At 44.1% G+C, this 22,815-nt stretch overlaps 1 protein-coding gene across 2 annotated transcripts in view; it reads right to left on the reverse strand.

The window, feature by feature from the left end:
* ABTB3 (ankyrin repeat and BTB domain containing 3) overlaps window positions 1–22,815 on the reverse strand; it is a 322,494-nt gene that overhangs the window by 57,203 nt on the left and 242,476 nt on the right. For both annotated transcript variants that reach the window (XM_075068627.1, XM_075068623.1), the window contains exon 4: window positions 15,468–15,620. In XM_075068627.1, the coding sequence (XP_074924728.1) occupies window positions 15,468–15,620 (153 nt within the window). The remainder of the gene's footprint in view (window positions 1–15,467; window positions 15,621–22,815) is intronic.

The following is a 22,815-nucleotide window of genomic DNA, read 5'->3' on the forward strand; positions in this document are numbered from 1 at the left end:
ACTGAAATGCCAATGCAAATAGAACTAAACAGCTCAACTGCATGGCCAATTTGTGGCTCTTTCCCCCAAAAAGTATTTATAGTCTTCCAAACTGCACAGGACACAGATGTTAGCTGCATAGCAGGACATCCTACTGAAAGGCAAGGTCAGTCTGTTGCAACGAACCAGCTGCCTCCAAACAAATCTACAGCTGCTTACACATAAAGGAGTTGCAAAACCCTAGCCACTTCTCTATCTTTCATCTGCCTCTTGTTCCTGCCCATTTCCTTCTGGGACTGTGGAGACCATGGTAGCAGGTGCCAGGGACGGAGTAACCTCCCTGTGTTGTTCTAGCCCTGATAAGTGACAAGTTCCTATGATTTTTCTTTTAATTAAAAGAAAATCCTTTCATTTGTTTGAATCATAGAATATCAGGGTTGGAAAGGACCTCAGGAGGTCATCTAGTCCAACCCCCTGCTCAAAGCAGCACTAGTCCCCAGACAGATTTTTGCCCCAGATCCCTAAATGGCCCCATCAAGGATTGAACTCTCAACCCTGGGTTTAGCAGGCCCATACTCAAACCACTGAACTATCTATGAGGATTAGTGGACCACTCATGCCACCACTCATGAATGAAAACAAAGGTGTGGAGGAACTCTTGCCTTAAGTCACCACCCAGGATATAAAAGCCCCATTGCTGTTTTACAGTGGCACTGTGGATTTGGGAGGAGGTGGGAATCTTTGGCTGACCAGCAGATTCCTTCTTGTTTCCCTTGCAGATAGCTCTGTAATGGCTGCAGTTCTGCAGCCCATCTGACACCTTTAGAATTTCTTCCTTGGCTGGCTGATTACTTATTAATCAGGGAAGGACTTGTCACAGGTGTTAGGATGTCACTCTTTGTACAACAACTATGTCAGACAGATTCTAAGAGTCTATTCCTTGGAAGGAAGCAGGCTCAGGAGGCTGCCCAAAGACAAAGTTAGCATTACACAGAACCTTCCCAGTGGAGAGTACTCCCTCTGAATAAAATGCTGCCTTCATATCTATAATGTAAGTGGTGGTGATCACCAATTTCCTATGGGTCAGCAGCCTCAAAGGATGTCCAGGCTGCTTGGAGCCCCCAATCTACATTCACACCTACCACCAGATTTTCTACAAATTTACATATATTTGTGCTCTAAATTGCACTGACTTGACACGTTCCAACAGTTCCTTTCCCTCTCTTGGATCAAACCTAAATGGACACTGTAAGGAAGGAGAAAATTAGGAGCAGGTAAAACCTTATATTTTAAAAACTGCAGAGACCATATTATTCAACTTAAAATGCAGTATTACATATTTCTCTCCAAATCCCCTTTTTAATTCCTCACAGATATTTCTTCTGCAGTGGTCACCATCAAAATCAATACAATGTTGTCACTCCAAGTAATTAACAATGTTGTGACTCTGTATTGCAGGTACCATGGTAACATTAATTACCTGCAAGTGGCCACAGTCAAGGGGTTTTTTTGGTCATCATGGTAGTTTGTCATCCTCTGGTTTATCAAACTTCTGACAGGGTTCAAAAGCTCACAGCCAATCTGTATAATGTGACCTTATTTTCAGGGTAAATTCTCTCTCTTCTCCTGTTTTTCCCCAAATTCAGATAAAAGCAGGGTCTGAAGAGCCCTCACCTGACAGCTAGCTGGGATGGAGAGAGACTTCAGGAGCAAATTATATTTATATGAACACACCTACTCTGCGTAGGTATCCAGCAGACAGGAGCTGTGTTGCTTAAAAGTGATCAACTTTGGCTGATGTTGGATTACAAAACACTAAAATGAGCTGGAGTGCTGATGAGAAGCAAAATCGGAAAGTAACTGAAATACTTCTCTGATGGATTATATCTACTAAGGAAAACCCTATCCCAAATACTCCATTACTGAGGGACAATCTACACTCATTCCTATATTTACTTTCTACAACCAACTTTTCATGCGTGATGTACCAGAGTATTAGGATTCTAATATCTAAACTGTATCATTAAATTTATTCACCTAAATTTGGGTTATTGCACGTTATCTACTATATGTATTTTATGATGTTTAAACCAGATTTTGTATTTTTGAATAATCTAAGCACTACATCCAGATGTACAGACACTATTTCATTAACCTGTGTGTTATATAATTTTAACATTAGCTTTAATAAAAATTTTAAATCTGAATGCAGGGGTAGTGAAATGTTATCTTTATTGCATGAGTAAAGGGGACAGAACTGTGCTGAACCTATCCTGACTGAGGGGTCACTCTCAGTTGAAAGGAACTCGCTAAGGCAGGGGCTCGAATGCCACACCCCTGTGAAAGTAAAAGGAGTTGGGACAGGTGTCGCAGTCAGGATGTGTTGACTCTCCCTAAGGGTCCTCGGTCTGGTTTAACCTATTCCTCCCTACTGTTCAAAGACAGAGCTAAATAGGCTTCACTAGGAGCCTTTTGTTATTTTTAAGTACTCAATAAGAGCTGAAATCACTTGTGGTGGGGCAGTCTTTCGGCCCTGGCTGCTGAGAGCTAAAAAAATCACTGAGACTGACCTACAGAGGTCACAGCAGAGAGGCAGGTGGCAGCAGAAGGTAACTGATGGGTAGCCGGCGACAGTGGCTGGCGAAAGTGGCAGGCAGTTGGTCGGTGGGAGCAACTAGCAGGGTGGCCAGGAACAGTGGCTGGTGGGGTGTCCAGCCAGAGCAAGTGCTCAGATGATGGAGCAAGCCAGGTGTCTTCTTCCGCAGGTAGGAGGTGAACTCACACAGATGCACTTCTGAACCTAGGGTTCTCATTGACCAAGGACAACCACTGGGAGTAGGGTATGGTAAGGGAGCGGAGGGGAGCACTGTAAAGGAACTTTTGGTTGTATAACTCAAGAACATGAGGCAGAAGACTCTGCCCCACACACTCTGGGGTGGGCGTCCTGCTCACAGTTTTATGTTTAGGAATCCTGCTTGTAGCATTTCCCCTAAGTAATGCTGGGTGACTTCTCGCCTTCTATTAAAAGTTTCTTTTCTACACTCAGACTCTGTGCTTGTGAGAGGGGAAGTATTACCACCCCGGCATGCCTCAGACAGGCGTGTAATTTTCCCAGGTTCCTGGGTGGCGGCTCGAGCCAGTTCTGTGTTGTTAAAAAGGAACCCCTAGATATTGAACCCGACCCTGGTTTCCGCTGGCTCCACCTGGCAGAAAGATTACACATATTATGAAAGCATAACTGTCAGGTTTTATATTGGCAGCTAGGACTTCAAAATTATTTTCATATTTACTTGGAGTCTGTGATTTAGAGAGAGTTTGTGTGTCCCTAAAATTAAGTTATTTGTTGCCTGAGTAAGTTTGGGTTAAGGGATGATGCATGGGCAAGGTCCTTCTATTTTACAATGTTACACATGGTTTATGTTACTCTATATTGTAGAGATTGTTTTGATTACTTAGTTTGGGTTTATCATCACGGTTGGTTGTGGGCTGTCATGGTCAACTTTTTAAACTTTGTAATGCTTTGGAAATGTAAAAAACCCATTGAAAACATATTCTAAAGGTGTGTGTGTGTGTGTGTGTGTGTGTGTGTGTGTGTTGTGTGTGGTGTGTGTGTGTGTGTGTGTGTGTGTGTGTGTGTGTGTAATTTTGATTTGTAAGAAATGGAGAGAAGAAATATTATGTTGCTGACAATTGAAGTCAATTATGTTGCATCGGTCAGAAACAACAATGTTGCAAAAGGCCAGAAACTTCTCTCTAGGCTTTTCTTTTCCTCCAAGCATCATCATCATGGTATCTAAGCAGCTAAAACCTTACTGCTCAAACTGAGACATAAGCTCAAACCTTTCTCTATCAAATTAAGTTTATCTGGGTGTTTTGGCTCTTTGAGACTGCTCGCCATACCTTTGTCTAATTACAAAACGAGGGGAATGAGTCAGTAGATGATGTTTGCTTGCTTATAACTTTGTAAAGTTGTGTAATTCCACAATGATTTGCATCCTAATATTTAATTCATTACAATGATTCCGTTTGGAATGTTTACGCTCTTTGGGGCAAAAACCATCTGTCCTGCTTCCTGGTGTTTGTACACACCTACTGCACTGGAGTCTGGTCCATGACTGGCGGTTCCATAGATGCTATCACAAAACAAATACTACTAATAATTACTTGATTAACTTGTCACCAAGCCCTTTTTCTCAGGGTTTCCTGAGACGTAAATATTACATTGATAAACAGTAAGGAGCGCACAGTGTAAATGCTATCTCAGAAAACTATTGCTGTAAGTATTCAGAGGTAGCATGTTAGTCTGGATCTGTAAAAAGCAGCAAAGGAATCCTGTGGCACCTTTATAGACTAACAGAACTTGGAGCATGAGCTTTCGTGGGTGAATACCCACTTCGTCAGATGTATTCACCCACGAAAGCTCATGCTCCAAAACGTCTGTTAGTCTATAAGGTGCCACAGGATTCTTTGCTGCTTTTACAGAAACTATTGTGTTTTCACTAACAGGGATGGCAAAATTAGTCCAGTCACAACCACTTCACAAAGACTGAGATTAATTATTGCCAAAGGTGGAGGAGGGATCTCTTTTTAAAATTTGAAAATAAAAATATTTTAAATTATTTTAATCAGGATCCATATTAAACAGTGAAATAAAAACATTTTTGATATATATCAATATATATGTCAATATACATGTCATTCTTGTTAGGGAGACAATGAGGATAATGGGTTACAGATACTGACAAACCTATTAAAGATGTGCTGAAACTACAAAATTTGGATCCAGATTCAAATTTCAAATTACTTTTAATATACTAGCCTCTTTATAAAGGCAGCAGTCATTTGTAAAATTTGGATAAGGCTTCTGATTTTGAATAATCCCAAAGTTTATGGGCAGGAGTTTGTTCTGGGTCATCTCTAACAAGAATAATTAATTCAAACCCCTCATAATCACTATATATATTGTCTGTATTGTAACAACTATTTCATTACAGAACTCGAGCATATGGAATATTACATCAAGTAAAATCAAAGTGTGTTCTGGCCCCGACACTGAAAAGGGCCTAGACTTAAATAATTCCTTATTATTATTGGCCTCAGATATCAAGTAGGCAAAATAGGTTGAGATTCACATCAGGAAACCTGCATGCTGCCTTTTAAGTATTCACATTCCCTTCATCTTCTGGCATAACCTGCACCAAGGGACTGTTGGATTTTGTCAAGGAGTTTGTTTGCAGCCACATACTGGGTTGGCATTTTTGTGCCTAATTATTGCAGCAGCCACCGCTGGTGTTAAAGGATTAGTCAAAATTTGTGGGAAGAACAAGGACACTCAAGGAGAGAGACATATAAACCAACTACTCCTATTTAAGGGGGACTGTTCCTAATTAGATAGAAAAATACCTTATTTTTCCACTCTGTCACTCCAAAGAGCTCTCCCCGTCCAATGTATATTAAGAAAGTTAAAACCAGTGGCAAATATTTCTCTCCCCCACAATCTCTATTTATTCCAATCTATTCAGATTCTTATGCTGCACCATCACCATGGGATCTGAGTGGCTTCCAGAATTAGAAAATTAAATAAGGAGACTAATGACTATCAAATGCAGTTGCTCTTCATTCGCCTCCAGAGAGAAATTGTTGTGTGTGCGCATGTGGGGTGTGGAATAAATTAACATGCTACACTATATAAGAGAGACAAGGCAGGGGAGATAATATCTTTTACCGGACTAACTTCTGTTGGTGAGAGAGCCAAGCTACGCTATATGTTGGTTTTAAGGAAAGCAAGATCAATGCAGCACCCCTTGCGTTTGGGCTGGCATATAGGTTTATGCTGGTACTTATTTCCCACAAGAGAGAGTTTTACACAGTGTGGGACTAGCCCCAAAGAAGGTCCTCATGTCTTCTGTCCTGATGAGCTTGAACCCTGAGGTAGACAATCCTATTGCTCCTGAGGAATAGAGCCATCAATGACAGCGATGGACCCATAGGGCAAGACAGTCTTTTAGATATTCTGGGCCTAGGCCACTTTGAAAATAAGGACTGAGATCTTTAAATTTAACTCATTATTGTGGGTGGGACAGTGTAGTCAGCAGAACACAGAGGTGAAGTGCTCTTGGTAATCTGTGGTGCTGATGAGGTATGTGGCTCCCTTCTGCACCAGTTGTAGTCTTCTCAGGGTTGATGCTTTGACCCGCAAATTGAGTTCATTGCTGTAATCCAGATAGAAGGTGATACACCATTTTCATGGCCAATTCATCATCAGCAAAGTTGGGACCTGATCTCTCAGCTGGTCATAGATTGTAGATGTTTTGTGTGGCTGTTGCTATAAGTGAGCATAGCATCAGCAAGAAATCCAGACAAACTCCCAATGACTGACTGTTTCGATGATCTGTGGGTATGCACCCTCAATCGGCGAGAGTTGTACCATGGTGGCCAACTCTCTGAATCATTTCCGTCTGCTCACAGGTATAATAATTTCCGTCTTGCTAGGATTCAGCTTTTGCCAACTCTCTCATGTGTGTATGCTGATCTCAGTCCTGTGTTGGGATGACTGAATCATCCTGGAGTTATCATCCATGGCGAAAGTAGATTAAAACAGGAGGGAGAACTCTCACCACACCTATCCAGGAAAAGAAGCAGTTATTGGGAAGTACTGCTCCCTCAAGCCAGGGAGAGGGGAGATAGTTGAGCTATTGAGCACTCCCCACTGCTTTAACCCTTAGGACATGGCTACACGTGCAGATGTAGAGCGCTGTGAGTTAAACCCGCCTTCGTAGAGTGCAGTAGGCAAAGTGCTGCAGTCTGTCCACATTGACAGCTTCAAGTGCACTGGCATGGCCACATTTGCGGCACTTGCAGTGGCATTGGAAGCGGTGCATTATGGGCAGCTATCCCAGCATGCAAGTGACTGCAACGTGCTTTTCAAATGGGGGTGGGTGGGGTGGAGTGTGACAGGGAGTGTGCTGTGTATATGTGAGGGGAGAGAGAGTGGATTTTTGGGGTACTGAGAGTGTGTCAGCATGCTGTCTTGTAAGTTCAGACCCTCCTCCCCCTCCGCCTCTCTCTCATTCATTCAAAGCAAACAGTAAATGTTTGCTTTTTCTTGGAGCTGATAAGAAGCCAGAGCTTTGAAAGGGCATTTCCGCATTCCTGCAGCCGATTTCATAACAATGACAGAAGTGGCCACTTGACTTAAGGGGATTATGGGACATTTCTGGAGGCTGATCACAGCGCAGTAATGCAACACCTCGTTCACACTGGCACTGCGGTGCGCCTGTGGGGGCACAGCAAACCTTATTCCACTTGCCAAGGAAGAGTGTCAGCAGCACTGTAGCTGCGGAGTCAGAGCACTCTACGTGCCTTGCCAGTGTGGACAGGGAGTGAGTTAGGGTGCCCAGGGTTGCTTTATTGCACTGTAACTCGCAAGTGTAGCCAAGGCCTTAGTTATGACAAATTGCAAATAGCAGAGATGTGTGTTATCTGTATATTGTTGACACTTGAGCTCAAGAAGCTTCATCATTTCTCCCAGTGGCTGCATATAAATATTTAATAGGACCAAGGAGAGACCTGAGCTCTGAAAACTCCACATGTGAGGGGTCTGAAGGCAGAAGTGTCATTTCCCATTACTACACTCAAGAAAAGATTTCAACTACTTCAGATTTCAGAGTGGTAGCCGTTTTAGTCTGTATCAGCAAAAACAATGAGGAGTCCTTGTGGCACCTTAGAAACTAATGTAGCGCAAGTACAGTTAGAACAATGCTTCTTCAGCTCTCATCTCCTTATGCCCCTCCTCTACTTGTGCTACACTGATGACATCTTCATCATCTGGACCCATAGGAAGGAGGCTCTTGAGGAATTACACCAAGATTTCAATGCCTTCCACTCTACCATCAACCTCAGCCTGGACCGGTCCACACAAGAGGTCCACTTCCTAGACACTACAGTGCTAATAAGCCATGGTCACATAAACACCACCCTATACCGGAAACCTACTAACCGCTATACTTACCTACATGCCTCCAGATTTCATTCAGACCACATCACATGATCCATTGTCTACAGCCAAGCCCTAAGATACAACCACATTTGCTCCAATCCCTCAGACAGAGACAAACACCTACAGGATCTCTATCAAGCATTCTTAAAACTGCAATATCCACCTGGTGAAGTGAAGAAACAAACTGACAGCCAGAAGGGTACTGAAAAGTCACCTACTACAAGACAGACCCAACAAAGAAAGTAACAGAACGCCACTAGCCATCACCTTCAGCCCCCAACTAAAACCTCTACAGCACAACATCAAGGATCTACAATCTATCCTGAAGGACGATGCATCACTCTCACAGATCTTGGGAGACAGGCCAGTCCTTGCTTACAGACAGCCCCCCAACCTGAAGCAAATACTCACCAGCAACCACAGACCACACAACAAAAAACATTAACCCAGGAACCTATCCTTGCAACAAAGCCCGCTGCCAACCCTGTCCACATATCTTTTCAGGGGACACCATCATAGGACCTAATCACATCAGCCATGCCATCAGGGGCTCATTCGCCTCCACATCTAACAACGTGATATATGCCATCATGTGCCAGCAATGCCCCTCTGCCATGTACATTGGCCAAACCGGACAGTCTCTACGTAAAAGAACAAAAGGACACAAATCAGACATCAAGAATTATAACACTCAAAAACCAGTTGGAGAACACTTCAGTCTCCCTGGCCACTTGATTACAGACCTAAAAGTCGCAATATTACAACAAAAAAACTTCAAAAACAGACTTCAACGAGAGACTGCTGAATTGGAATTAATTTGCAAATTGGACACCATAAAACTAGGCTTGAATAAAGACTGGGAGTGGATGGGTCATTATACAAAGTAAAACTATTTCCCCATGCTTATTTCCCCCTCCCCCCAGTTTCTTACATCTCCTTGTCAATTGCTGGAAATGGGCCATTTTCATTACCACTACAAACAGTTCTTTTTCTCTCCTGCTGATAATAGCTCACCTTAACGAACATTCTCCTTATAGTGCGTATGGTAACACCCATTGGTTTATGTTCTCTGTGTGTGTATACATATATCTTCCTACTGTATTTTCCACTACATACATCCGATGAAGTGAGCTGTAGCCCACGAAAGCTTATGCTCAAATAAATTTGTTAGTCTCTAAGGTGTCACAAGTACTCCTGTTCTTTTTGCAGATGGACTAACACGGCTGCTACTCTGAAACAGGACTCTTTGTTGCTTTTAGCCTGTATGCAATCACTGCATACTATTTAGTACATACCAGTGAGTGTGCCAAAAAACTCAGTACAAATTAATCAACTCCACTTCACCCCACCCTGTGTGTACACAAGGTCAAAGAGTGTAATATGGCCCCATTTCTGTGTCTGGGCTGTCATTTAGGAGGTGCATCACTTTAGCCACTGCCATATAAAGCAAGATGTGATGTGATTGCAGTGTAAGAGCTATCATATTAATTACCACTAGAGGTCTTCCCCCCCCCCCCACTTAAAACTGGAAATGGCATCATCTGTTATTAAAATAAACAAAACCTCTCAAGGAACATAAAGGTAAAAAGAAAACAAAACATCTTGAGCTTTGCCTAGCATGACAAAGATGTGCTCCTGGGAGGAAAAGACCATTCTAGAGTCAGTATCATCAACCCCACGCATTCAACAATCATGAGTCAGCTCCCCATAATCATGAGATTGGCTTGAAAATGATGAGATTTTAAAATAAATTAATTGGATTTTTTGTATTTCCTTTCCGGCTTTTGAGCCTTTAGAGGTCACTTTTTCCAGCTTTACTCCAGAACCATGATGGTTAGAAACTTAACATTTCTCAAAAATGAAAATTGAGATTTTCACATAATCACATGACTCCAGGAACTGGGGTTTACAAAAAAACCACCCGCTAAATATTGCAAACCTGGTGATAAAATCACAAGAGTTAGCAAGACTACAGAGCTATGGGTCCTTGAGATGGTGGGCCCCCTCTCTCATCTTCTTGAAATTACACCATGAGACTGACAGTAACATCCATGATAGGGCTCACTGGCTCCACAATCTTGGCAGCAATGCTTGTTGGATAGGAGGCAGACAGTGAAGGTAGGTTCTCATCTGCCCTTGGGCACAAAAATAATCCTTGAGGAGTTACGCTGGAGCAGTCTGCCCTAGCTGCAATGTGTGAACTGTTTCCAAAGACAGCTATAAATAAAGCACATTACAATAATCCTAACTAAGCATTATCCATTAGGAATGGATCACTGCGGCGAGGTCTGCCTTCCAGAGAAAAAGTTACCAATATTGAATATCCCAGAGGTGAGAGAAGCCACTCCTGACCATCGTCAAACCATGTTCAGCTCCTGCTCAGAAATGACTCCTACTTTCAGAACTTTGTTGACTTGGCTGGAGCCTGTCCCACCACTAAACACTACTTAATTCCAGTTAGTATTTAAGGAACCATCTCTTGAGGCAACTGATTTAGCTAATTACTGCCTCCTGTCTAATCTCCCTTTGCTGAGCAAGCTAACTGGGAAGTTCACAAAGATTTGTCGCCAATTCTATCTAGTGTCCTGGACCATTCTCAGTCAGGATTCATACCAGGACACGGAACAGAGGGAGCGCTGGTGGCAATGATGGACAAGGCCATATATCTGTACTGGTATCACTCGGCCACTGTGCAGCATTTGATATGGCTGAACATGGAATCCTGCATGGGGGCCCCACATCAGAAATATGGAAGGGACTAGTTGGACTGCACCAAGATACGGAACAAATGAAGCCAAGACCTCACTGTGGTTGAGGCATTAACCCACAGAGGAAGAAAGGACGAGATACCACAGCTCATCTTTCCCTTGTAAGGAGAAGGAGCTTTATTTTATAACTGCAGCTCTAGAGCAACCCTGCTAGTAGAGGGTCACCAGACTTTCAAATTAGTGCATCTGCTAGCCAGCCCCGCTCACTGTGGGCTACAGCAGCCTGCTCTGGGATCCCCATTGGAACTGGGTTGCAGAAGGCTTGTGTTACCATGCTCCAGTGCCATGTGAACATATTACTACCAGGAGCCTGAAACCTGAGATCAACTAGCACAGTGGTTCTCAACTCCCTGAGAGTACACAGAGGTTTTCCAGGGGATACACGAACTCATCTATATATCTGCCAAGTTTTACAACAGGCTACATAAAAAGCACTAGCCAAGCCAGTACAAATTAAATTTCACTTGTTTATACTGCTCTGTGTACTATACAGTACACTGATGTGTAAGTACAATATTTATATTCCAATCAATTTATTTTATAGTTATATGGTAAAAATTAGAAAGTGAGCAATTTTTCAGTAACAGTGGCTGTGACACTTCTGTATTTTTATGTCTGATTTTGTAAGCAAGTAGTTTTTAAGTGAGGTGAAACTTGGAAGTATGCAAGACAAATCAGATTCCTGAAAGGGGTACAGTAGTCTGCAAAGGCTGAGAGCCACTGAGCTAGCAGAACCAAAGGAGTGAATCTGATCCCAAAATAGTGAGAAAATATCAAGATAGAATTGCCTTAGTAGGAAAGGGCAGGGATATAGATCTTGATATCACCAGAATATTGATTCTTCAGACCATGTTATCATATTAATGCTCTGACTGGCTTCACATACACATTGGAAAATGACAAAACTGACCCCTTCAGGTCTCCATATGGGAAGCTGCAGATGATACGTGATGCAGATATGACACTTGCCATCACTGTGTATGAGATGAATAAACCAGTATATCACACTATCCTTTAACTCTCAGCAGAGTAGGTCCTCAGGCTGCTCATCACTCTCTGACTCAGATCACCTGCCCTGATCTTCTCCCAGATGGGAGAGTAGCTCAGAAGAATTGCTCCCCTCAATATGTCCCAACTACTTTTCCATCCACTTTTTTCTACTGCTCTTGTTGGGGCAGGAGAAATAATGGTATTGAACCCTGTATTAAAGATTGGGAGTATGATTTGTTGAGTGACAACTGGACAGGCCAGGGGTTGAGGATGGAAAACAGATCTGCAGGGGATATCTGAAAATGCTGATGAAAGGAATCAGATGTTACTGGAAATACTGGAATTTGGGTTGGTGAGGGATGAGATAATACTTATCAGCAATTCTTATTTGCTAAAGCGGACCCTAACTTTTTCCCTATGTCCCATAGAACAGCAGGATTTTCCTTGACCATCAAGATTACAGTTTTGGCTGCAGATGTATCTCCTAGCTACAGGGCTGGCTCCAGCTTTTTTGCCAGTCCAAGTGGCTAAAAAACCCCAACCAACTGAGCTCCCCCCAAAGTGCCACCGAAGAGACACAGTGAAGGACCTGCTGTCGAACTGCCGCCTAATTCTAAAGCAGAGCACTGGAACAGCCGCTGAAGTTCTGCCTAAGACCCAGACGTGCCGCCCATTCCTATTGGCCGCCCCAGGCACCTGCTTCCTTCACTGGTGCCTGGAGTTGGCCCTGCCTAGCTACCAGGCAGGCAGTCATCTTACTCACTCCTTGACAGATTTCATTGCCTCCTTGTTGGTTCCCCTGCTCTGTGCAGAAGATCACAGTAGAGTGAGAAGGGGTGCTAGAAGGGAGATAGTGCGGGGAGGAAGAAAGGGAAATGTTGGGAGGAAGGAGAGAAATACGGCTGAGATGATTTACAAACCCACATACTAGGTACCTGACCATAGGTGCGTGTGATTGAGCTGGGAAGTGTCACAAAAATATGATAGGAGATCTCTTCGCTGGAGGTTCAGATAGAACACTGAACAGTCGATTTTTTATCTGAACTGATCCTGAACTCCAAGTCTTGTGAGATTCTTCAAAACTTCTTTTCTAGAAAATGTATTGCAGTGTAGAAGCAGATTTTGTCTTACATTTTTTAACAATAGGCCATGAATCAACCTAGAGGAATAATACAGTGTCACAATGGCAGACACAGGACAGAGAACGTAGCATATGGTGTATTATTTAGTTTGGGTTCTTTTTGTTTTGCTCCGGGGGTGGTGGTGGTGTCTGTTAGGTTTTTCCCATCTGGACCAGTAAGAGAAAACATCCTTAAGAAAAAACTGATAACATTTCCAGGCTTAAGGCTCCCAGAAGTTAGGATATTTTTTTATAAAAAATAATCTAAAATGTCTCAGACTACATACAAAATCCTCCCGCTGTCCTCAGTCCATTTGAAGAATCGCCTCATGAAAATATTTCAAAGCCTTGGCAACTATAGAATTGATGCTTGATGAGGACTGGGGAGATGCAAGGCTGTTGCTGCTCATTGGGGAGAAATGAGAGGCTGGTACATCGACTGGGTGGAAATGAGGAGTGCTGAGGGTCTGTACTGAGCAGAAATAAAACATTACAAGTAGCAAGATTTCAAATTAATGTCATGATGCTTTCCAACAAGTAGCAGCTTTTCCTTTGATCTCAATATTACAGACATACAGCGCCTGATTTTCAGGGTTTGGATACACTTGCAGCCGTACAGCACTGCCGTGGAAGCGCTCCCATGGCAGTGCTTTGAAGTGCGAGTGTGGTCGCAGCACCAGCGCTGGGAGAGAGCTCTCCCAGCGCTGCAGGTACTCCACCTCCCCGTGGGGATTAGCTTACAGTGCTGGGAGCCAGGCTCCCAGCGCTGGGGCACTATTTACACTGGCACTTTGCAGCGCTGTAACTTGCTGCATTCAGGAGGGTGTTTTTTCACACCCCTGAGCGAGAAAGTTGCAGCGCTGTAAAGCGCCAGTGTAGCCAAGGTCTCAGTTACAGCAAGCACACTCTCCACCACTGTGACAGTGTAAAGAGCCTTTAAATGTCACATTAACACTCACTTGAAGGCCCCTTTCCACTGGCAAAGCAGTATACAGTGACCTTAGTTTTGGGAAATGGGAATGGAAAGCAAACCCTCATTAATTCTAGATCGTACTTTCCATTCTCATTCCAGCCTGCAAGACAGCTGAAAAGTGCTACAGTTTATTTTTCTTTATAAACTGAATTCTAGATGGCTGCTTTAGTTGAGCACTGATTTCTTCTCAATAATCAGTCGATTATCTGGGACATAACTACAATTCACTCTAACATAACCTGGTTTTGAAACTTTAACTTCTGTTAAAATGGCAGAATGGGTAAAAACAGTCAATGTTTTTCTATACACATGCTAACTACAGAAAAACTGTATATTCTTATCATATCAAAACATGATTTTTGTTCTTTCAAGGGGCTGGAAGAAATAGTATTGACTTTTCTACAATTGTATCAACTAGTTCAATTGGAAAGGTTTTTTTAGTTGTGCCTTTTTAAAATTAAGAGCTTCATTATCAAAGAAGCTGAGCACTGGCAGACCTCATAGACTTCAGCTGAAACAGTGAAATGATAAGTCCTACTGACAATCAGGCCCAGGATATTTAGCTTCATATGAAACAGTTACAGTCAGTATTTGAAATATGAACCTCAAGATTTAGCTTTTAAATTCAACATATTTAATAAAATATTCAACCAAGAAAGCATTATTCCAGTCGCAAAATAAAAAATAAGATTTAGTGAAAGAGCATTGGAAAACCAAAGTCAAAAAAATACATGTGTTATGATGCAGGCTGTCATACCTACTCATGAATATAACTTCCATGCTTCTGTGGCGCAAGAAAGCATACATATATCACCTGACTATGAGTATGAGTGACAGGGTTCTGAAAAATATGAGCTTGGGTTTGAATTCACTAGACTCTAAGGTAGTGTCTGAGGATATTGTGTGTTGCAGCTATTAAGCAACTTTGATGAATAGTTCCACTTTTGACACATTCATAAGAGCTTTTCATATAAACATCTAACAACAAATATAACCCAGAATCAAGTATGCACTAGGAAGCTGTTTTATACATGCATATATGAGTAAGAAAAGGCAGTGCATTAAAAACATATACTGAAAACATATACTTTAGGGCCTTATTAGAAGGTCATCTCTCACATATTTAAAAATATTTATTGAATTATTTAGACCTGCAACATCTTTCAATTAAATTGATTTCAGGATCAAAAATGTAATTTTATTACAAGAACTGGTTTTATCTATAAATGTGCTGTATAAACCACTATTGCAGAAAACAGTATAATATATTCACCCCTATACATTACATCTCAGTATTTTGTAACAGCAACACAATGAAACAGACACAATTAGCTGAAGACTTCAATCTTTCATTATAAAGCAGAACGTAATGGTAAAGAACAAACCAAGATTTAATGAACAGATTCAGAGCTTGATCCAGTTGTTACCTATGCAGGCACATCACCATGCAGCCTGTGAAACTGGCTCGTACAGGCATGTGAACGAATACAGTAGCTGATTTTACAAGGTATACAGTGATGAGAATGAGCATTCTGCACATCTGAGGACATAACAAAGCCCTTACTCTGCCTGTTAAATCACTGTTACTATGAAAGAGCTACAGGTTTTTCAAATAATTATTTCTTTGCATGGACTTACTTTAACTGTCGAGGTTCACAGTCAACTCCAGGTAGTAAGAGCCTTGCTGCTTGCCGTACATCATCACTGTCCACAGAGAAACTACGACGGTGCCCTGCATGAGCCAAAGCAACCCTTATCCATTCCATCAGGGGTGGCAGCACTATGAATGGCCTAGGAAGAGCAAAACAGGACAGCGAGTGCTATTCATCTTTAAACATCAAAATTAGAGCGTAATCAAACTAGCTTAGAAAACTGCAGGCAGGTCTAACCCATGCAGCTGACTTGCACCATTTCCAGGAAAGGGTGGGTTGCGTTTTTTGCCCATGAAATGCAAATCATAGCTCATTAACTTCTTATCTTTATGGCTCTGTAAGTGGTTGCTTTGAGGTCCAGACATTTGCCTGGGAATCCACATACTTCAAACTGGGTCTCAGGAAAAGCAAGCAGAACCCCACTCACAAGAACACACCCCTTTTGGCTGATACATGCACGTCAGTCAGAGCTTCCTTCCCACTCTGCCACCAGCGGAGAGAGGGAGAGGGAGAACCCTTCCACCCAACCCAGTAGTCAAAGGAAGAGGAGAGAAGGTAGTTGATATGCGAGGAAGTTTCCAAATACCGCATTGTCTCAGACTGATGCAATGTCAGAATCTCACCAGATTATTATTTTGTGGCTCTCCGCAGTTCAATGATGACATGGCTTGTACATTGTTGAAGGTTGAGTACCATTGACCCTACTGTATTTTTGTGGTATATGAGGGTTGCTTCAAAGATCATATTTTTTAAAGTCTACTACTGTTCAAATTAAAACTATTATAAATACAGGGCATGAAAATTGGGGGAAATTACCTGCTATTGTGTCATGTGTTGTTGTTTTTTTAAATCATATGCTCAAAAGTCAGTTGCCGTTTGGCCCAAGTCCCTTCTGTAACAAGTTGTTTTCATTCAGCTTTTCAGTTTCTCACCACCTCTGCTAAAGCAACATGGACATTACAATCTAAATTGGGCCTAGCACCAGTAAGGACGTGGATTTTCTTTTTACTATTATAAAACTATTACATAATACGGCTGTGTGTATGCTAGCAATAGTTAACCACTAATGTCAAACACAGTACCCCTCTGGTCCTCTGACTCCAGTCACATTTGAACATGGTTTGAGCACTAGTGTAGACAGGCACAACACATATGCAACTCCCGTTTCCAGAAAGTGTATTCTGCCCACTGTTCTACCAGGAGTTGACCGTGCTTTTATACCTAAACCAATCTGAGGAAGACTCAGGAAGTTTAGTAATAGCAAAGGTAAGGTTTATTCCCCTCACTCTTTCACAGAGATGATTCTTCCATTCCTTCTCCTCCTTTCTCTCTACCTCCACTGGTGCCTCCTGGGAACTGTACTTATTGGACTCAAAATTACAGAAACTACTTAGCAACAAACTTACAAACTGGGTTCATTATCTGCAGCTAGTTACATACATCACACCCTTCCCTTTAGAATCACCACCATAAGACTTTAAACCATCACTTCCAACTGTCGCTTGAGTCTGGTAACAGTCTTCCAATCTTTTAAGCAGTCTCCCTTGTCTCACACTTCTCCTAATACCTGGAGAGGCAGGAACGAGATTAGGCAATGGTGCAATTCCTACTGCTATATATTCTCAATCATCACTATCAGAGTCAGCACAACCTCAGAGTGGAAAACAGCCACAAGAGAAGACAAGGTACTTCAGGACCTAAAGACTTGTGTAGTCAATGGATGGCCCTACAAGACAATGACACCAGCACATTTGCAACCATTTAGATGTACATCATGTGAATTGTCCCTTGTAAAGGAACGGATTTTGAGAACTCACTGTTTTGTGCCTACACTTCTTAGGTCTGGTCTACACTGGGGTGGGGTGGAGATGGATTGATCTAAGTCATGCAACTTCATCTACGTGAACAATGTAGCTGAAGTTGACATTCTTTAGACCTACTAACCGCAGTGTCTTCACTGCGGTGAGTCGACTGCTGCCAATCCCCCATCGACTCTGTCTGTGCCTCTCGCGACAGTGGAGTACAGGAGTCAATGGGAGAGCGCTCAGGAGTCAATTTATTGCATTTAGACTGCCCACCGATCTGGTGGGTAGTGTAGACATATCCTGAGAGAACGACTGATTCACTTGGCACATGAAGGACATTTACAGATGGGTCTAACCAAAACACAACTGCGACAAGACTTCTGGTGGCCAGGGACGGACAAGTAGGATGAGGACATAATCAAGAATTGCATGACTTCCTTTCTTCTTCCACTCATCCCCTTTCATTTGGTGTTCTTTTTCCTTGCTTACCCCTCCTTCTGTACAGTAACTCCTCACTTAAAGTCGTCCCAGTTAACGTTGTTTTGTTGCTGATCAATTAGGGAACATGCTCGTTTAAAGTTGTGTAATGCTCCCTTTTAACATCATTTGGCAGCCACCTGCTTTGTCTACTGCGTGCAGGAAGAGCAACCTGTTGCAGCTAGCTGGTGGGGGCTTGGAACCAGGGTGGACTGGCAGCCCCCCTACCAGCTCCCCACTCCCTAAGTTTCCTGTGCAGCAGCTGCCCAGCAGGCTAGCAATTGCAGCTGTCCCTCCCCAAGGCTGCCTGGGGGGGGGCAAGTGGGGCAATCTGCCCCAGGCCCTGGGCTCCGCGGGGCTCCCACAAGAATGGCTGAGGCTCCCTCCGCGGCCCCACCCAACCCAACCCAACTCCGCCTCCGCCCCTCTCCCGGAGCTTCAGCACATCTAGGAGCGTCCCTGAACAGCGCTGCAGTGTGGCTCCGGCGGGGGGCCTGCGAGCTCCGCCCCGCTCAGACCCGCGTGATCCGGCGGGGCTTGCGAGCTCCAGGCGAGTGGGAGGGAGGAGCTCGAAGCCGGACTCAAAGCGCGCCCGGACGCAGTGGCTCTGAGTGGTGCGGAGCTCAGGGGCACGCCAGAGCCCGCTACAGCTGGAGGGAAGCTCCTGGAGTGTGCTGAAGCCGGGTGAGGGGGGACCGGGCTAAGGGCGCAAGGGCCAGGGGGCGGGGTGACTAGAGCGCAGAGGAGTCCGGGACAAGGTCAGAGCGCAGGTTAGGAGGGGGCAGAGCTTTGGGGCGGGCAGTCAGGGCAGGGAACGGGGGGAGGTTGGATCGTGCATCGGCGGTCTGCAGGACCGAGCGGGGGAGATAGGGGTGGCAGTTAGGGGACCAGGGAGCAGGGGCTGGGTCGCAGGTGTAGGGGGCGGGTCTTGGGGGATGGTGAGGGGGACAAGGAGCAGGATGCGGTCAGGGATTCTGAGTTGGGTAAGGACAGCGCGGGGCAGGAAGTGTTGGGGGTCGGATAGGGCAGGGCCAGCTATTAGGGAGGCACAGCCTTCCTAGCCCTAAAAGCTCATTCACGCTTTGAGCTGAAGATGCCGCTGTTAGCTTTTCCTAATAGGGCACCATCCTTCTATTTCTCACTACCACCTTTTTGGACTTATTACAGTCTATATTAACAGTGCCATAGAGGATCTAGTCAGGGAGGTAGCTTCATTTAAAATAGCCACTGGGGGAGGGATCACATGATAAGAGCAATATCCTTCCCACCCTACCAAGGAGACCTCCCTCCCCTGCATTCCCTAAGCAGAGGGTTAATCAGTGGTTCTCAAACTTTTGTACTGGTGACCCTTTTTTGTTTAAAGCAACCTCTGAGTGTGACCCCCCCCCATAAATTAAAACACTTTTTTATATATTAACAGTATTATAAATGCTGGAAGCAAGCAGGTTTGAGACAGGCTGATAGCTCCTGACCCAGTAATAACCTCGTGACCCTGAGGGTCCGGACCCCCAGTTTGAGACCCATGGATTAATTATTTAGCACCCTGTGTCCATTCACATGGTTGTGCTAGTTGAGCAGTCAGTCACAACACAGGTTTATCCCAGATTCTGGAACAAGCTCAATTGCTCATTGTGGAGTAGTACATAGCTTATACTAAAGACAAACCCAAGTAACCGTCTCCAGTTTTGTGAGGACCCATGGAGTCAGTCTCTAGGAACAGATAAATGCATGGAGTAATCCATTAATGGCTATTAGCCAATGGAGGCGAGATGGTGTCCCTAGCCTCGTTTGTCAGAGGATGGAGATGAATGACAGGAGAGAGATCACTTGATCATTACAGTTAGAGTGTACTTCCCTGGGGCACTTGGCATTGGCCATTGTCGGTAGACAGGATACTGGGCTGGATGGACCTTTGGTTTGACCCAGTATGGCTGTTCTTATGTTCTAACCTAAATGAACCCAAAGTTATGGAGACAGATATGAGTCAAGGAAGCCAGCAGAGTATCAGAAACCTGGAAAAATCTCAGACTGGATGGGCTCAGGCGTTTGGTCACAAGCTGAGGTGGTTCAAAAGTTTTGGATTTTTTTGAAGCAGAATTTTTTTATTGTTTCTTTAAACAATCAAATACTGTAAGCAGCAAATATTTGGCCACACACTTCTGAAACCCCACACCATATTCAGGTTTTGGCAGACTAATTTCAGCTTTTCAATTAAAAAAATCACAACAAATTTTGAAGGAAAGCAGACATTGTCCTTGATTTTGTTCTGCTTTTTAACCCCCCCTAGTTTTCGATCCAGAAAAAGATTTGACGGAAAATATTTGCCCAACCCTTTTAATGAGCTTTAGTGTCTTTTAGCACGAGCTAATGCTGAGAACCAGTGATACCTTGTAAAGAAGCTCTCTCAAAACTGGGTTTGTCCCGAGATACAGAAGGTTTATTTTTCCCAGGGCTGCCCATGGGGGGGGAGCAAGAGGGGCAATTTGCGCCAGGCCCCACGGGGGCCCCCACGAGAATATAGTATTGTATAGTATTGCAATTTTTTTTAATGGAAGGGGCCCCTGAAATTGCTTTGCCCCAGGCCCCCTGAATCCTCTGGGCTGCCCTGTCCCTCCCCTAACTGCCATGTGCTGCTCCTCCCCTCTGCCTTGGAGCTGCTCCCCGAGATTCCTGTTTGCTGTGCAGGGGGGGAGGGAAGGAAGAGGAGGGCTAATGTCAGGGTGTCCCCCTCCCCCCTGCACCTCACTTACCCATCTTCCATAGATCAGGGGACACACACCAGGGCTCAAGGCAGAGGGAGCTTGCAGCAGCTGTGGTCTCAGCAAGCTGATCTAATTAACAAGGCAATGTATTTAAAGGGGAAATGCACATATCTCCCTCCATTCCTGCTGCCCTATAGAGTGAGAGAGTTAACCCTTGAGGTCTCAGCCAATTGCTAGTTCATCATTTAGCAATAAGGGAAATATCCCACCCTCTGACTCCTCCACCTCAACCAAGCTTCACAATCATCGTTACTGTGTACCAGTATTAAATTGTTCGTTTAAAATCTATACTGTGTGCGTGTGTGTGTGTATATATATATATATATATATATATAGTCTTTTGTCTGGTGAGAAAAATGTCCTTGGAACCTAACCCCCTCATTTACATTTATTCTTATGGGGAAATTGGATTCACTTAACATCATTTTGCTTAAAGTTGTATTTTTCGGGAATATAACTACAACGTTAAGTGAGGAGTTACTGTACTCCCTTTTCACAGCAGGCTTAAAAAAGCCCATTTGACTGAGTTAGGTGTCCACTGGGCAAATACTTTAAATTTTACATACAGGACTTACTCCATATCCACCCTGGGGCACCTGATTTAATAGGACGTTGAGTCTTTGGAACATTTTTTCACATTCACAGCTTTCAGTAATATTATACCATTTATTCTTCTTTTGAAGACTTTTCTTTCTACAACTCTGACATTAATATTCTTTAAGGGAGAGGTTTTCAAAAATGCCTAATAGATTTAGGAGCCCAAGTGCCAGTGACTTTCAATGGGGCATGATGCTCCTAAATCCTTCAGACCCTTTTGAAAATCTCCTCCTAAATGATTCAGTCATTTGCTGACTTGACATTTTTATTTTTTTTAAAAAATGAATCTCTGTCACCCTCCAGATGAGGGACTATTTGTTTTTGGGGTGTTTGCATCCTCAAGATCTTGCCATTGAATCCTAGAGGAGCTGATGAGAAAAGAATGCATCCTCCCAGGCTTCCATGAGAAGACTGTTCCATGAACCACCTAACTTGTAGTGACAGTAGCGGTGGTGGTAAGAGCTGGGAGAGTGCCTGTGTGACTACAACTGCTGGTTGCTTTAAAGAAAAGCTGCTGGGAATACTGTAAAAACATTTGGCTGTATTACAAGTGTGCTGATTAGCATGCGTGCTTGTGGTTTGGCCTTTAAACCTCCCAGGCTGGTGCAAGGATGTTTTGCTCCCTACGTGAAACTTCCACCTTGCGCTCTCTCCTATCTCCGAGTCCCCGCCCTGAGGCGCCCTCCCTGAGGCAGCTTTCCACCCCCCACCCTGAGGCACACCCCTGCTCCACCTCCACCCCGAGCACGCTGTCGCTGTTTCACTTCTCCCGCCTCCCAGGCTTGCAGTGCCAATCAGCTTAGACGCCACAAGCCTAGGAGGCAGGAGAACTGAAGCGCTGACGGTGTGCTCGGGGAGGAGGCGGGGCAGGGGTTAGCTGGGGCGGCGAGTTCCCTTGTGTGCCGCCCCCTCCCCTTTACTAGCTGCAGGCAGCCGTCCCTGTGCTCCGCTGCCCCAGCTCCCTCCGCCTAAATGCTGGCGGCGACTGGGGCGGCCGAAGATCCGGCCGCCGCGGTCACTGCTGAAGAAAATGCCGCCCCCACAAATCCTAGCGTGGTCGCCTAAAGGTTGCACTGGTCCTGAAACCTCCCAATCCAGGAAGTTAACGAATGATAGATAGCTGAGGGAGCAAACGGAGTAAGGAGTTGGCTTAGGGGAGCTCACTGATAGTTCACCTGATGTAAAGAAAGTTGAAAAGCACCAGAGATCTTGACATTTTGTTTAAACCTAGTCAAAAACAGACCAGGTAACAAGATGATAGATAAAGTTACCAAACAATGACTTAGGATCAGGGAGGGTTAGTACAATATGGCCTGTGGAGCCAGCAAGCCAGTAGCAATTTAGTCAGTATAAAGAACTCCCAGTTTATTGCATCATAAACTAGGCACTCCAGGATTCAAGTATTAGCCCCTCAAGGCTAGGATTGCTGAACTAGATTATCTACATGAGACAAAGATATACCTGGGGCTGAACAGGACATTTAAGGAAGGCAGTAAAGCCTCTCATCAGCAGATCTGGCTCCCCTAGTTATTTGAATGAGGCAGCCAGTGTATCTTGGCTAAAGGAGGCAAAGGACCCCTCTAGATATGACCCACAGGGGTGTCATTTGTCCCCCCACCCCATGCAGACTTTTCATAGGTCCATATGCTCCTATAGTGAGGCTGAGTTGGCCTCCCTCTGAACTGGAGTGTGA

Source organism: Chelonoidis abingdonii, chromosome 1 (assembly GCF_003597395.2).
Source record: "Chelonoidis abingdonii isolate Lonesome George chromosome 1, CheloAbing_2.0, whole genome shotgun sequence".
NCBI classification, from domain to species: domain Eukaryota; kingdom Metazoa; phylum Chordata; order Testudines; family Testudinidae; genus Chelonoidis; species Chelonoidis abingdonii.